Source organism: Xyrauchen texanus, chromosome 43, assembly GCF_025860055.1.
Source record: "Xyrauchen texanus isolate HMW12.3.18 chromosome 43, RBS_HiC_50CHRs, whole genome shotgun sequence".
NCBI lineage: Eukaryota > Metazoa > Chordata > Actinopteri > Cypriniformes > Catostomidae > Xyrauchen > Xyrauchen texanus.
Genome location: NC_068318.1, coordinates 26,029,212 through 26,045,558, shown reverse-complemented (window position 1 = coordinate 26,045,558; position 16,347 = coordinate 26,029,212). Strand labels below are relative to the sequence as shown.

The following is a 16,347-nucleotide window of genomic DNA, read 5'->3' as shown; positions in this document are numbered from 1 at the left end:
ATGCATGCTATTACACATTTCCAAGTGACAGAATATTCAGTGGGATTTAATGCAGTATGGGACTTGATTATATCAATTGGTCTTTATTGGATTGGTTAGTAATATTATTTTTCCCTGCTCACTTGGCCTTGGTTACATCAGCAGAGGCATAACAAAATTATTAAATTGTGATGAAAGGTTATGATAACTTTAATGGGGTCCAATTTAATTTAATCTTTATTGTTATTAAGATATCACTTATTGTGCATGTGTGAATTGCTGACTGTCCTTTTACGTTTTCTTAGAGGAGTTTGATAAAGAGACAGGGCAGATGCTCAGCGGTTTGGACAAACTCCCTCCTGACCTGAAGGAGTATGTGGAGGTAGATAACAAGCTCTTTGAAAAGGAGATGGAGGAGTGGGATGCTCTACAGGCCCATAAACTCATGCAGGAGAAGCTGGCTCTGGCGGCAGCCTCAAGTATGACCACCCAGCCCATGAGCACAGAGCCCTGCCCTCCAGACAACACAGGTGAGCTTTTTAATCTCGCCCATGTCCAAATATGCATACAAATATGTGTTAGATGTCACAACCATGACACATCGACGTATTTCTGCTGATATTTGCATATCAACTCTTATTCAGTATTCAATAACTTGGTGTGGGCATTATTACTACAAAACTAGGTCATTTCACATGCAAAAAGGTTGGCCAATCATAACAGAGGTCTTTACATAAAGTAGTGGCAAAAGCAGTCTGTATAATTCTAAGGGGGAAATGGTCATTGGTTTTGGTGCATGGAAACTTGAACAACAATTTAAGTAGGAAAAAATAAAATGCACTTTTCACTTATACCTTGCTTTCCCTGGCAGACTCCCAGCAGGACCCAGAGTACATGGAGCAGCAGTCACCCACTGGAGACTCCAAACACCTGCAGGAGGATACAGAGAGAGCCATCAGCAAAGCAGCAACTGAACATGATGAAAAGAGCCCAGAGGCACTACTCAACACAGTAAGACACACTCTCAGTGTTGTTATACAGTGTGTATAAATAACTAGGTCTGGGTCAACTTCTTTGGCGATCACTTTCACTGTTATTTGACTGAAGGTTGGAAGACTCAAAAACACTTTGAATGGTTTTGCATTAAAAATATACTTTCTGAATTGTGAGAGTCTTTAGAGGTGTTTTATAGCATTCTGCTCTTCATTATTTTGCAATATATGATTAAGTTTTATGTCTACAGGTAGTAGAAATTGTTTCTTTAGATTTCAAGATGTGAAATAAGAATTTTTCTTATCATCTCACGCTGTTCATGCTTTTTCATTTGTCTAATGAGCATCTTTGTCTTTGAATATATTTGATTCTGATTACTGTGAGATGTTCAAAGGAGCTCTCTGTCCATGCAGCATGTCATCATTTTCCTCTCTGTTGAAAATGTTGTGGTTCCGAGAGTTTATCACAAGCAACATTTGCACTTTCTTTTCTCCATCCAGATGACACACATTTAGCATCTTTAAAGCACCTAATCAGATCTAGAACAAATTAGTTTATCTGGTATAAAAAAAATAGATATTTGTCACAAAATAATTGAAATATTAATAAAGTACGCTTACTCTGTGCTGAGAAAGATGAACTGGATTTGCTTCCCCATGAGAACGCACACTTTCTCTCTGTTCTTTTGCTCCACTTTCTCTCCTGGCGAGCTCCCTCTCTCTTTTTCTCTCTCTGTGTTTCTCAGTCTCCATCTCATCCTGACCACCAGGTGTCCTCTGAGCCCTGCCCTCCCCCTGACCCTGAGCAAGAGGACTCCACCTCTGCTCCACCCGCAGCCCATCGGGTGGTGGAGGTGGCCATTCCTAATGTAGGAACATTCGTCATTCAGTCGAAGAAGGGAGGTTATGATGACGAGGTAGACGTCCTGGAGGCTCAAAGCCCCTGGGTGTTTGGTCATGAGTTTCTGTGCAGCCCTAAAACTCCCAGCATCGCCTTTATGACCCGGTTTGACACGCCAAACCCATTTCAGAATAACAATATTTGCAAGATGCTCCCAAACTACTAACTGTGCTTTCTTTTTTCCATGCAGTCATGCCATGTCAATGACTTTAAGATAAGAGTAGCCCCATGTTTTAAAAATAAGCAACATCCTTTCTCTTTGCCTAATTTAGTTTTTTCCCCTTCATACAGCATTAGCTTGTAGCATGAGCATCAGATCATTATATTAATTATTTTCACAACTACACAGCTAAATATAACTTTGAAAACTGTGTTAAAGGAACACAAGGCACAATAATGCAGCATGATTCTCTGAGTTTTGTTTGAAGATTTAAGTGCTGTGGGCATGATGAAAATTTTGCTTTTCTATTGGAATCTAACTCCTTAATTTCAGAGGGTTGGCCTACGTATGCGCGAGAGATGCATTTATTGGCTAGTGGCTTAGCTGTGGTGTGATTGGCCCGCGGACTGCCCAGTGAGAGTTTTGGAGGTGTGGTCAATGTAGTAACATCCTTCCCTCCTTGGGCAGGCAATGATGACCCCAAACATGCAGGGTGTCATAATGGCCATTGGCAAATCCAGGAGTGTTTATGACAAGTGTGGGCCTGAAACTGCCTTCTTCAAGGTACAAGATCTGCTGCATGCCACACAAACCTGTGCATCTCATTAAATGTTTGACCTCACCCCTTCCCTTTGAGCATCTCATTATATCTGAGCTCAGCTTTACAATATTTTATTCTTCAGATTGTAGAAGGTTGGAGAATATGCTTTTATAAACACCAGAGATCCACAAGAATCCACTTATTAGAAAATGGATTAATTGGTTAGTTGGATAGGATTCAGGATAACTTGCCCTAAACCCAGTTTATCAGCTTTGTTAACAGGGTGACGCATCCAACTTCTTAAATCTGCTTGCTTGCAGGCTAACTATTCTTGTAGATTATGCCAGGTTATCTTTTAACTTTACCAGCAAACCAAATAAAGTATGTTTGAAAAACTGTATGTAACACTTCTGACCTTGTTATGTTTTTTGTTTTGTTGTCTGCAGGTTGCATAAAACTCACCATATCTTGTTTTATTATTTTGGTAATGGTAATTACCAAATGTAATGTGTTTGAGTTATGCTTTATAATGTTTTGCCGAAATGGAAAAACACACCTCAAGGTGCTTTGGGCAATATGTTGCCATCCACTATCAGCTTAACATATTAAAAGTATTTTTACTTCTCAACAAATATTGTTTGGTAGCCTATGCACTATTACACAATATACAAACTAGAGGTAGATATATTGGTTTTAGAGTAAACGTGCCGATAGTTACATTTTAGAACTACCAGTTATCAGGCATGATATGTCATGTAAACAATGACTAACTGATTCACTTCACGTCACCAACTATATATATATATATATATATATATATATATATATATATATATATATATATATATATATATAGTTGGTATATATATATACACAAACACACACCGATCAGCCACAACATTAAAGCCACCAGCCTAATATTGTGTATTTCCCCATGCTGCCAAAACAGGGCCAACCAGCATATCAGAAAAGCATTCTGAGATGCTATTGTTCTCACCACAATTGTGAATATTAGCTGAATATTACCACATATTTCAGGTACCATGTCTGAATCACATTTAAGGTGCACTAAATTTTGTTTTCTGATGATCTTGTCTGGATGAAGAGATTGAATTTGTGAGGTTTTTAATTTTCTTGCTCTATTCTGTTCACTATTTAACGTCTCGCCACGTATCTAATTCTGTCTTTATCTCTTTCTTGCTTTCTTTGTCTTTCCCTCTGTCTCTCTAATAGGCAATGAAAGTGGAGTACACTCGTTTACTGAGGCTTGCTCAGGAAAAAACGCCCCCTGAGAAGGACTACCGTCTACAGCACGTCATTGTTTACTTCATACAGAACCAGGCGCCCAAAAAGATCCTGGAGAGAACTCTGCTCATGCAGTTTGCAGACAGAAACCTGGGCTTTGATGAGAGGTACAAATTATATCTCTCTCCAAACCATCTCTCAAAGTCAAAATGAAAATTAAATGGTTGTTTTAAAGATATTGTCACATTTGCATTAATTGCCTGCTCATGAACAGAATTTGTACCATAAAGTCAGTGTAGAGTGGAGGAGGGTGGGGCCGGGCTGGAACAACGCACGCCCGGTCCCCAATCAGCCTGATGGAATGGAACATGTTTCGAGCCTTGTCCTTTCCTAAAGGCCAATTCTGTTTTTGAAACTTCCAGACTAACACAGTCACAGTCATTATCAGTTCATCAAAGCGTCCGCCGCGGTTTCTGATCATTGTGTTACCGAACAGGTTCCTGTCTGCTTAGCCGACAGCCTTTAGTCTCGGTACACAGTCTTGTGCATCACCAGAGCAGACTGCACGCCCCAGTGTGGGACGTGATCTATATTCATAAGGACATTGATTTCTTTTTCCTCTATTTTGAGCAACGTAATTAGATTGATGCAAGAGCGACTTCAGATGTGACGCTCCAGAGAGCGTTTTTCCATTTTGTTTTGGGTAATAATGTATGATTCATGGCCATGGCCTGTGAGGACTCAGCTCCAGGTCTCGTCTCTTAGAGCAGCTCATGAGTCACACCAGAGCTCTAATGTGGTGGCCCTGTTGTTCCCTGCAGGTGTAAGAGCATCATGAAGGTGGCACGTGCTAAACTGGAGCTCATTAAGCCTGATGAAGTGAACATGGAGGAATACGAGGTGAGCAGTTTGTAATGATGGTTAGAGGTTACAAACAGTGGTATGCAAATGTCTGAGACCACAATGAAAATCTTATTTAAATTGGGAAATAAAGCAAGTTTTAGGATTTTAAACAGTTTAAAACAAAGAAACTTTATCATATAATGAACAGGATCAAATGAGCACATCACTAATCAAATGAGCACATAAATCACTTTATACAAAAGGTCAGATTTCCTTGTTCCATTGAAGCACACATGGTCTTTGAGACATTCTTAAATCGTGCTGGATAATTTGGATCATCAGGTTTCCAGAGTCCATACTAGCTCAGGTGCTTGCTTTCATTAAAACAAAAAGATGACAAAGCAAACACACAAAAACAAAGCAAATTAAAAAATATATATATTTAAAAATTGAGCTTGAATTTGTTCTGCTGACAATATAAATTGCAATAAAAACATTATATAAAATAAACGCACTAGTAGTCACTACACACTAGACGACTCAATCTTTTGGACACCATTGGATCTTCTGTTTTCACTTTTTCCACATATAGGTGTTTTACTTAAAAAATCGAAAATGACCTGAAATTAATTTACTTTTTCAATGCATGTTCCTGATATTATTGTAAAGGAAACATTGGTGCATGTTATTGCAAGGACAATGTGTCTTGTTGAATACGTTTAACTGAGTATTAACTAAATATGTCACATTATGTGAGAAAAATGTGTTGCAAATGTTGTTTCATGTTGACTAAAGTGAGTGATTTCCTCTTAATTTCTTTTTAATTAAACATTTCATTTACGCTTTTCTTGGTAACAGATGTGGCATCAGGATTACAGGAATTTCCGTGAGACGACAGCTTTCCAGTTGGTTGGCCTGGAATTATTCCTAAAGAAAAGGTGAAGCTTTAGTCTTTTATTTCTTAAACTTGCCTTAGAAGACATTCATTCTCTTTGAAAATGAGTAAACTGAAGAATCAAACACTGACACAGCCCTCAGGAGAGCTCTTTTCTGTCATATCACCACTAGATGGCAAAATACCCTCACTTCATAGCATAGCTTGCTTCAAGAAACCTATAACACTAACCATTTAATGATTGGCATACATTTATTCTATTGGTAAAAATGAATTGCCTCTTTTATTGTTTGTATTTAAATTAGGAATTAGTGTTGTGCAGTATTAAGATGCTCTTGTTCTGTTCACTGCAGTTACATGGAAGCGCTGATATACCTGATCTACGCCTATCAGTATAACAAAGAGCTCCTGGCAAAAGGGCCATACAGAGGCCATGATGAGGAACTGATCGCCCATTACCGCAGAGAGTGCCTGCTGGTGAGTGAATTATCCTCCCCATATTTGCCCTGATTTATGACCATCTGTTTCAGCACAAATTGTGTTCCCAACAGTTATTAGAGAAACAATAAAACTGCAATCAAATCAGTGCTAAAACAATACAAAGTAAAATCTCTGCAACCACTGCACTCACTTTGATGTAAACACTATAGTGTTTTTCATGCAGCACCGGTGACGAATCTGGATAGCTATTGTGTTCATTAGGGGCAATAGTTTGCATATGTTTAGTTTTGTAACGCAACTATGAATAAATATTTTATCTTTCCAGTCCAAGCACTATTCATTTCCAGTCAAACTTTCGATTGTGGGAAATGGAAGTTTTTCAAAAGCTTTTGAATAATGCCATTCAAGTTCATTTCAGATTTAAAATCTAAAAGTCAAGGTTTAAAAAGGCCCAGTTGTTGCTGTCACAAAATCAACTGTAATCAATTTTCAAAGTTTTGATTCCTATCTACTGCCATTCTCCCTGTATGAGTGTCTATGTCTAGTACCTCTTCCCTGCACCCGATGACCCCCATACAGCCATTGTGCTCATATTGTAATCATCAGTCCTGGAATAGGAAGCATGCAGTGCTCTGAGTGTAAACACATTAGTGGGAAGCACATCGGTGTCCTTGATTCACCTTTTTTTGAGCACTGCAGAGGCCTTGGCTACTTCTCAAGCTGTGCTGTTTACCCTCTGCTTGCTTTTAATTGAAAATACTGCTAACACTGACATGGCTAATGCACTGCGATGTTTTTGCGCATTGTAGCTAGTTGATAATTCCAAAACAGAGCGGCGAAATGGGTCAATGAGTTTACTGCTGCTTAAGCTCAGAGCATTTATGTGCTTCAGCAAGAACATCAGCTTTTAAGTCAATAAAAATGGTCTGGAACAGTCTTGTACATGGAGGACACTCGAACATGGAGGACACTGTTAAATAGACAAAGGCTTGTGGTGGCTGTTGATTGAATTTTTTTTTTAGACATACAGATTTCTAGGGTTCCCACGGGCATGGAATACTCAGGGAATTAAGTTGTATCTCAAAAGTAATGGACATTTCTACAGTTAGTAAAGCTATAGTATAGTTTTTTTCCAGCTAGATATTGGTCTTGTGAAGAGCTTGTGTAAAAATATTCATGTTCGATTTGTTAGAGAATCATTCTTATAAATTGGTTCTTTCAAATGAGTAAACATGTTCACAAATTATTAGTGAATCTGTCTGAATCATTTACTTTACAGGTGAAACTCGAAAAATTAGAATATCGTGCAAAAGTTCATTAATTTCAGTAATTCAACTTAAAAGGTGAAACTAATATATTATATAGACTCATTACAAGCAAAGTAAGATATTTCAAGCCTTTATTTGATATAATTTTGATGATTATGGCTTACAGCTTATGAAAACCCCAAATTCAGAATCTCAGAAAATTAGAATATTACATGAAATCAATAAAAAAAAAAAGGATTTTAAATACAGAAATGTCGGCCCTCTGAAAAGTATAATCATGCATATGTACTCAGTACTTGGTTTGGGCCCCTTTTGCATTAATTACTGCCTCAATGCGGCATGGCATGGATGCTATCAGCCTGTGGCACTGCTGAGGTGTTATGGAAGACCAAGATGCTTCAATAGCGGCCTTCAGCTCTTCTGCATTGTTTGGTCTCATGTCTCTCATCTTTCTCTTAGTAATGCCCCATAGATTCTCTATGGGGTTCAGGTCAGGCGAGTTTGCTGGCCAATCAAGCACAGTAATACCATGGTCATTGAACCAGGTTTTGGTACTTTTGGCAGTGTGGGCAGGTGCCAAGTCCTGCTGGAAAATGAAGTCAGCATCTCCATAAAGCTTGTCTGCTGAAGGAAGCATGAAGTGCTCTAAAATGTCCCGGTAGACGGCTGCGTTGACTCTGGACTTAATAAAGCACAGTGGACCAACACCAGCCGATGACATGGCTCCCCAAACCAACACAGACTGTGGAAACTTCACACTGGACTTCAAGCATCTTGGATTGTATGCCTCTCCATTCTTCCTCCAGACTCTGGGACCTTGGTTTCCAAATGAGATGCAAAATTTGCTCTCATCAGAAAAGAGGACTTTGGACCGCTGAGCAACAGACCAGTTCTTTTTTTCTTTAGCCCAGGTAAGACGTTTGACATTTGAAACCCATGTCCAGGACCCATCTGTGTGTGGTGGCTCTTGATGCAGTAACTCCAGCCTCAGTCCACTCCTTGTGAAGCTCCCCCACACATTTGAGTGGCCTTTTCCTGACAATCCTCTCCAGGCTACGGTCATCCCTGCTGCTTGTGCACCTTTTTCTTCCACACTTTTCCCTTCCACTTAACTTTCTATTAATGTGCTTTGATACAGCACTTTGAGAACATCCAACGTCTTTTGCAATTACCTTTTGAGGCTTTCCCTCCTTGTGGAGGGTGTCAGTGATGGTTTTCTGCACAACTGTCAGGTCAGCAGTCTTCCCCATGATTGTGAATTCAACTGAACCAGACTGAGAGACCATTTAAAGGCTCAGGAACCCTTTGCAGGTGTTTAGCTGATTAGAGTGTGACACTTTGAGCCTACAATACTGAACCTTTTCACAATATTCTAATTTTCTGAGATTCTGAATTTGGGGTTTTTATAAGCTGTAAGCCATAATCATCAAAATTATATCAAATAAAGGCTTGAAATATCTTACTTTGCTTGTAATGAGTCTATATAATATATTAGTTTCACCTTTTAAGTTGAATTACTGAAATTAATGAACTTTTGCACGATATTCTAATTTTTCGAGTTTCACCTGTATTATTCACTATTCATGAATGACTGGAAATGTCATGGACATTCATTGATCAAAAAGTGTGGAAACCTTAAGAGTCCGTGTTAACTCGTCAACGATAATCAAGATGAGATTAAAAACGGGCATCATAGTTTTTTTTCTCCCAATTTGGAATGCCCAATTCCCAAAGTCCTCGTGGTGGAGTAGTGACTCGCCTCAATCCGGGTGGCGGAGGACGAACCTCAGTTGCCTCCACGTCTGAGACCGTCAATCTGCGCATCTTATCAAGTGGCTTGTTGAGCGTGTTACTGCTGAGATATAGTGCATGTGGAGGTTTCCCACGCACAACTCACCACTTTATTTTTAAAGTAAGAAAAATCTAGAAAGAATTGATTCAGGATTTCAGTCAGAGTATGTTTGGGATTTCCTTGCTTGAGCTGTGTGATCTGAAAGAGCTGAACACCTGTACAAGAAACTTGACTAAAGGGTTCATTAGCTCACTCAAACACATCCTACATCTGAGATTAATCCGCTATATCACAACATAAACGAATTAAGCAGATTAACAGGTTAACTAAGTCACACGCTAGTCAGAATGTGAAACTTGTGTTTTAAATATGCTGTTTCCTTAAAACAGGCTACTTGTAACGCACATAATGCAATATCCTTAAAGGGATAGTTCTCCCAAAAATTTGTAATTCTCTCATCATTTACTCACCCTCATGCCTTCCCAGATGTGTATGATTTTTTCATCTGCAGAACACAAATTAAGATTTTTTGAAGAACATCTCTGCTCTGAAGATCCACACAATGCAAGTAAATGGTGACCAGAACTCAGAAGATCCAAAAATTACATAAAGGGGGCATAAAAGTAATCCGTATGACTCCAATGGTTCAAGCCATATCTTCTGAAGCAATATGATCGGTGTAGGTGAGAAACAGATCAATATTTAAGTCCTTTATTACAATCAATCTTCAATGTAAAAATGAAAGTCATTTAAACACCAGCATGTGAAAGTGAAAGTGTAGATTTACAGTTGAAAAAGGACTTAAATATTGATCTGTTTCTCATCCACACCTATCATATCACTTCAGAAGAAATTGATTTAACCACTGGAGTCTTATGGATTACTTTTATTCTGCCTTTTTGGCCTTCAAAGTTCTGGTCACCATTCTCTTGCATTGTGAGTACCAACAGAGCTGAAATGTAATTTTTTTTAATTATTGCGTTTGGCAGAAGAAATAGTCATACACATCTGTGATGGCATGAGGGTGGGTAAATGATGAGAGAATAAAAAATGTTGGGTGAACTATCCCTTTAACTGTATAAACCTAGAGTAATTTCTACATCAGTAGATTAATGATATGCTTTTTATTTCAGGAGCGCATGTTTTCAGGACAGTTTTCCTGTGCATATTAATCTTTAAAATTGTATTAAAAAATTATAATGAATATTTTGTTAATGTTTGTTCTGTTACAGTTTGATACTGATTTGTCATTTTGCACATTATTGTCAACTAAAATGATATTTTTGGTGATTAAAATTAAATGACATAAGTAAATTTGTCTAAAATCGATGAATTTGATATTATGAAATATTGACAAAATTTTAAGGACATTTTCATCAAACACCAAAAAATTACTAAAATAAATAAACGGTGAAAATGATCTCTGCTTGGAATTTCTTCTCTCGTGTCGCCTTCCACGTCTAAAGTGAATGTAACTTTTGTTTCCTTTTTGTGTTTGTCCTGCAGAAGTTGAACGAGCATGCAGCCGCCCTTTTTGAGACCGGCGAGGAGAGTGAGGTGAACTCTGGTCTTACTATCATGAATGAGCTGGTGGTGGCCTGTATTCCACTGCTGCTGGTGGACGAAATGGAGGAGAAAGACATGGTGGCCGTGGAGGATATGAGGAACCGATGGTGTTCGTATCTGGGCCAGGAAATGGAACGTAAGTCTACGTTAAACACAGGCATAGACTAGCTGGTATGTAAAGTAGCATTCGCAACACACTTCCGTAGAATGCTTTGTAAGGCAAGCGTCACTAATACTGTTGGTTGTACTTCATTTGTACCTGAAATCATGGGGTTTGATGAAGAGAGGTGTGTTTTACATTTTTATGTGATCAGATTTTTGGAGAGCGGACTATAAAACAGAGACTTAAATGTCATAAAGGATAGTTATGTTAAGTAAATGATAAGTTATGTTAAGTAGATGTAAGGATTTGAGCTATTTTTAATGCCTCAGCAGAGAGAACAGGTGCTGGTTTATCCACACTGTACCTCACAGACTGTGACATCAGCTCAAACTCTCTCCTGCTGTTTTCCCGCTCTCCCCCAGCTAATCTCCAGGAGAAGCTGACTGACTTTCTTCCCAAGCTGCTCGACTGCTCAACTGAGATCAAAAGCTTTCATGACCCACCCAAACTGCCATCTTACTCCACGCTGGAGCTGTGCGAGCGTTACAGCCGGGTCATGATGTCGCTCACCCTGAGTCGGACCCCTGCAGATGGCAGATGAGCTGCATTGTTGTCCTCTCCCTCCACTAACACGCCTTCCTTAAAGCAGGGCTTTCCCAAACCCACCAACCTGTCCTCTATCTTTTGCTGCTAGAGATTTGATCTTTACCCTTCTTGTATTGTTAATATTATTTTGAGAATTTTGTTATATTTTAAAGCTAATGCAACAGAAATAAAGGTGTGAAATTGTGGAAGAAAAAAGCATTTATGGGATAGTTCACCCAAAAATGACAATTTTATCATCATTTACTCATCCTCATGTTGTTCCAAACTCACAAATGATGGCAGATCTTTCATTTTTGGGTGAACTATCCATTTAATGCGGAAACTGAAATTGTGACATTGGAGCATGCAGCTTTAGCTTTGTGAAACGAGGTTTAGGATTCATTTGAATATTTTGTTTTATTTAAATGTTATCATTTTTGCCCCCCACCAATCCTTTTCACTTCAGGGTCTGAACAACTTACTGCTCTGCCCGCCCTAAGTTTGTTACAGTGTTATTGCATTTTTTTTTTTTTTTTTATTGTTGTTGTTGTTGCTTTTTCCTAAGGACGATGAAACAAAATGCTGGAGGTTCTCAAACAGGTCTTTTGATCTGACGACTGGGTCTTCAATACAAGTTTTAAGTGCTGTGTTTGCCGGCCACGGGACATACTGTGGCTTGTTAATACTTTGAGAGAATAAAGTTTTATTTATGGCTCTTTTAGGCCAGATATATATTTTTTTAAATGTTCCTAATCATTATTGAATTTTGCATTGAATGAAACTGTGCTGCTTTTGGTATTTCAAAGAGAACAGAGTATGTTTTCTCCATACATTTTGATAGATTTGGTTGCACCTAAATCCTTTATATAGTCTTCTTGAGTTAAGTTTACCATAAGACATTTAATGTAAAAAGAAATAGCCAGGTGTTAAGTAAAAAGGTAGAAACGCTATTACTTTCCCAAAGAAAATGGATTAGGATACAGTAATATACTAAATCTGTATTTAACAGTCCATGTGCAGACATTGTATAATGTGCAGTTAAAATGCTTTGTTTTTAAGTTTGTTCAAGCTGTTCACACTAGTGTAATTGGAAATTTGATGCCAAGCATCAACTAGAACTGAAATTTTATCTTTGACACTGGTGGAAGTTTCTTGGATGGGTGTTATCATTTTACATACCTAAACCATTATGTTTGTCTAAGAGTGTGATCATTTTATTTTCTGTTTTTGGTCAGAGCAGCTTGTTCAGTGCATTTGACTTAAAAAGCTCTTAAACAAAGCTGACACAAATAAAGAAACCAAAACCCTCTATAAATGCATGATTCTCTTTGAATTAAAACACTTTCCCAAGTGAGAACTTTGGTGGAGGAGTGTCTGACAACAGCCACATTCGGACCACACCCATTTCTTTATTCAAATTTTCCATTCTGCAAAGACCTGTATTATACAATTAATCTATATACATTTTTAGGCATCTTTTGGAAAACAAGTCATATAGTTTTTAACCAAATAAAGTGATGCCTACTGCAATCTATTACTCCCATTCATCATGAAAAACCCAGATTATTTCACAAATGTGAAGGTACAATCTGAGATTAATAAACTTCATCTGTTTCAGTAAAGCCATATCCAGCACTCCTACGCTTTGAAAATCCTATTTATGGTCATATCCTTTAGAATAAAATAGAAGTCGATTTGGAAGGAAGGAAACGCTGCCAGTGACGTAATTTTGTTTCCAAACACTGCAATCGGTAGGCCGCGGGAAAAACCAGCGCCTTGACCTCGCTAATCTCGCGATAGTACTTGATTTTCACCTTTAACGAGGTTTGATTATTTAACAAAATTTGGTTGTTTACCTTGTTTGAACACTATTTAGTCGTTGTGATGAATAGACATTTCTGCTCTGACTGACCTGCACATGTCATGAAGGTTTGTACAAGTAGGTGAAGAGTGAAATTTGTCGTTTGTTTACATTCTGAATTGAGAGAAATACTTGCATTGCTTACTTAAATGTGATTATAATACTTAATCTGCAATTCATTTAAAAGCCTTCTAAAATACAAACTCTTAACAAAATAAACAAAATATATTTCACAAATAGTTTATTAAACCCATATCATAATGCTTAACATATCAGTACTTGATACGTTCAAATATAAGTACGAGAACATTAAGCAGAGATTAGCCTATTGTTCCTTCTGACTATTTGAATGTACATTAACAAAAACTATTTAATGCATTATATTCTGTTTGTTAATGTTATTAAAGAAAATTATGCCTTCTATTATCCAGTATTTATTTGCGTGATTTGGCCACTTCATATAATTTTTTGAATTACTACACCTATTATTGCATTTTAACCTGGTTTTGCCATGTAAAAAAATTATGGAAGCTGGCATGATGTTAAATCACATACAAATAAGCGTTATTCTTTAAAGGTGCCATGTGTACTATATTTACTATACTAAAGCATAAAAATTATCATTATATGTTATCAGAGATTTGGGAAACATGCTAAATTGAAATACTGGCTTTGAAAACAATGCTACAGCCAGTAAATTCTACTTTGAAATGTCTGGGCTGGAATTTCTGTTTGTGTTTTGGCCTGTGAGATCCCACCCACTGCCCATTTCCCAATATTATTTCGAAACTCGGTGTTGCCAGATTTGAAACAAGTTAGCAGGCAAAAACAGTGTGCTGCAGCCATGGAAGCCAGCAATACATCTAGCTAACATTGACAGAGTTATAAAAAATCCACACGAGCAAACAATAAAAACATTGTAAACAAATACATTAGCTGATAAACTTAGAGTAAGCCTCGTTGCTTGCCATTATCAGTTTGCTCGTTCCTGTTGCGTGTCCTCAACCTGGCAACCCGCATGATCTTCGAGTCTGGGGAGGAGGGGGCAATGGAGATAACTCTACAATATATTGAATTTGGACTGCAGTACCCATTTTAAATGCTTGATGCCAATGTTACATATTGCTCCTCTGACAATGACAACAACAAAGAAAAACATACATTTATAAGTTGTAGTTTTTTCCCCATTGGATATTTAGGAATAGAAGTCCAGATGGAGATTGTCATCAAGAGAGACACATTCCCCCTTAATATTCATTAAATTCATTGTAGATTAAATATGGCATTTTCAGCAGTAGATTCTTGAGTTATTGCATTTGTTCCTCCCAATCCTGCATGAATAGGTGGTGTTTTCCTCTATAGATTAGTCTATAATATACATTTCCTGCAGAGAAGTTTTACTGGTACATTCTAATCTGCTTAAGTGTCATTATTCAACTAGTCCAAACAAGCAAAACGGCTACTTGCCTAGTTATTAGGCTTTTGTGTCTTTGTCGTTTTTCTTCACTTCAATGAATCATTGCTTTCTGATGCCTGTTGGGGCTTTTTTATTGGTTTTGTCTTCAAAAGGTCAGACGGAGTATCTGTTAAACATGACTTGTCCCAACTGTTGACTGTCACACTTCACTGATAACAGCCTGCTTGTTTCCATGGTGATATTTCATTGTCTGGCTGTCTAGACACTTGGTGACACCTGACACGAGCCCGGGGGTCGCGGTTGGCCATACAAGTCAAAAATCGAAGGCTCAGCTGCCCTCTGTGTCTGCTCTTCTGATTGCTTTTGTAGGTCCACAGAGACATTACTAAATATACTGCAAAATGGATGAGTCTGTTTAAATTAGTGCTCCTTTAAATAACATGAGGACAATTTTATAGTTTTAATTAAGGACATGGTTGTAGTGTTTGAATGTTATAGTAGTTCACCCAAAAATTAGCATTCTGTCATATTTTACTCCTCATCATATTGTTCCTAACCCATATGCTGTTATTTTTAACATGGAGCACAAAAGAGGAATTTTGAAGAATTTTTACAGTTCTTTTCCATACAAGGAAAGGTAGTTTTGGACCATGTCAAGAACACATTGGACATGTCTGTCAAGCAAAACAACCACCTTAACAACCACAAAACCACATTTAAAGAAGTCTATTTGATTCATGCACAATATACCATTACCAAGCCTTCTTAAGCCAGATGGCAACTTTTACTATAACAAATATGGTGCCATTGATGTCAAGGACGTTTAGTCGCAAGACATGCAAGAAACAACAATGTCTGACAATGTTATGTTTTTTTACAAAGCTGTTGTAATGTGCTATATTCCAGGGTTTCTCACACAAGAGTCATATGGACTGCTTGAATATTTGTTCTTTTGTAGTTAAACCAGCATGATCATTCACTGGATTACAGTCTGTACAGCTGAAAACAACTTGCTTTACAGCTAGCTTTTGGTACCCCTCCGTGGACATTTCATCTGGAAAATGGAGCTCACATGTGCCCATAAGTCCAACAATGCTTACCACTTTGGCTACTGGCAGCACTATTTTGAATTTTGGCAAGCAAAGACCAATTATGCCTAAAGAAAAGTAAACCTACTGTTTCCATTTTCACTCAGAGATCAGTCTGGTTGTTGTAAGGGGAAAAAAACGCTATGTGAAGACTTAAAAATGATCCTTTCTTGTTCCACTGAAAAACAGCACACAGGTTTGGAAGGGTTAGTAAATAATGACATGATTTTCATTTTTGAATGGACTACTAGTAGGAATGCCCCGGCTCTGATATAGATTTTTAACCGGATCAGTTATTGATCCGACAAACCCAATCCAAATCCGATACTGCATGTTAGTGATTGTTGTTACTGTCAAGCTCCGAAATTTTTATAAAACAACCAAAAAAAGCACCATTAAAGTAGTCCATATGACTCATGCATTTTATTTAAAGACTTTTGAAGACATATGATAGCTTAATGAATCTCAAAAGGCTGTGTTTAATAAATAAATATATAGGCTGCATGCACAGCATGCTTTAGTAAATGAGTGGTGTTCTGTTGTGTCACACACACACACACATAGATGTGGCGTGCAACATGTGAGCACTACAAAGGTACAATATCTCAGATGTATATGCTCAGTAGTTTTGGTTTGCTTATAACATACATTGAAATTGGAACTGGGAAAG

The 16,347-nt window shown here is 37.8% G+C and overlaps 1 protein-coding gene across 1 annotated transcript; it reads left to right on the top strand.

Moving 5' to 3' along the window:
• On the top strand, positions 1 to 12,656 carry LOC127635755 (ubiquitin carboxyl-terminal hydrolase 25-like). The gene is made up of 11 exons (XM_052115982.1): positions 1 to 94; positions 285 to 509; positions 851 to 990; positions 1,718 to 1,888; positions 2,501 to 2,596; positions 3,807 to 3,985; positions 4,640 to 4,718; positions 5,520 to 5,599; positions 5,910 to 6,033; positions 10,564 to 10,759; positions 11,149 to 12,656. Exons 1-11 carry the CDS (start codon positions 1 to 3, stop codon positions 11,325 to 11,327), a joined length of 1,563 nt encoding a protein of 520 aa, XP_051971942.1. The 3' UTR covers positions 11,328 to 12,656.
• Positions 12,657 to 16,347: the final 3,691 nt, after the last annotated feature.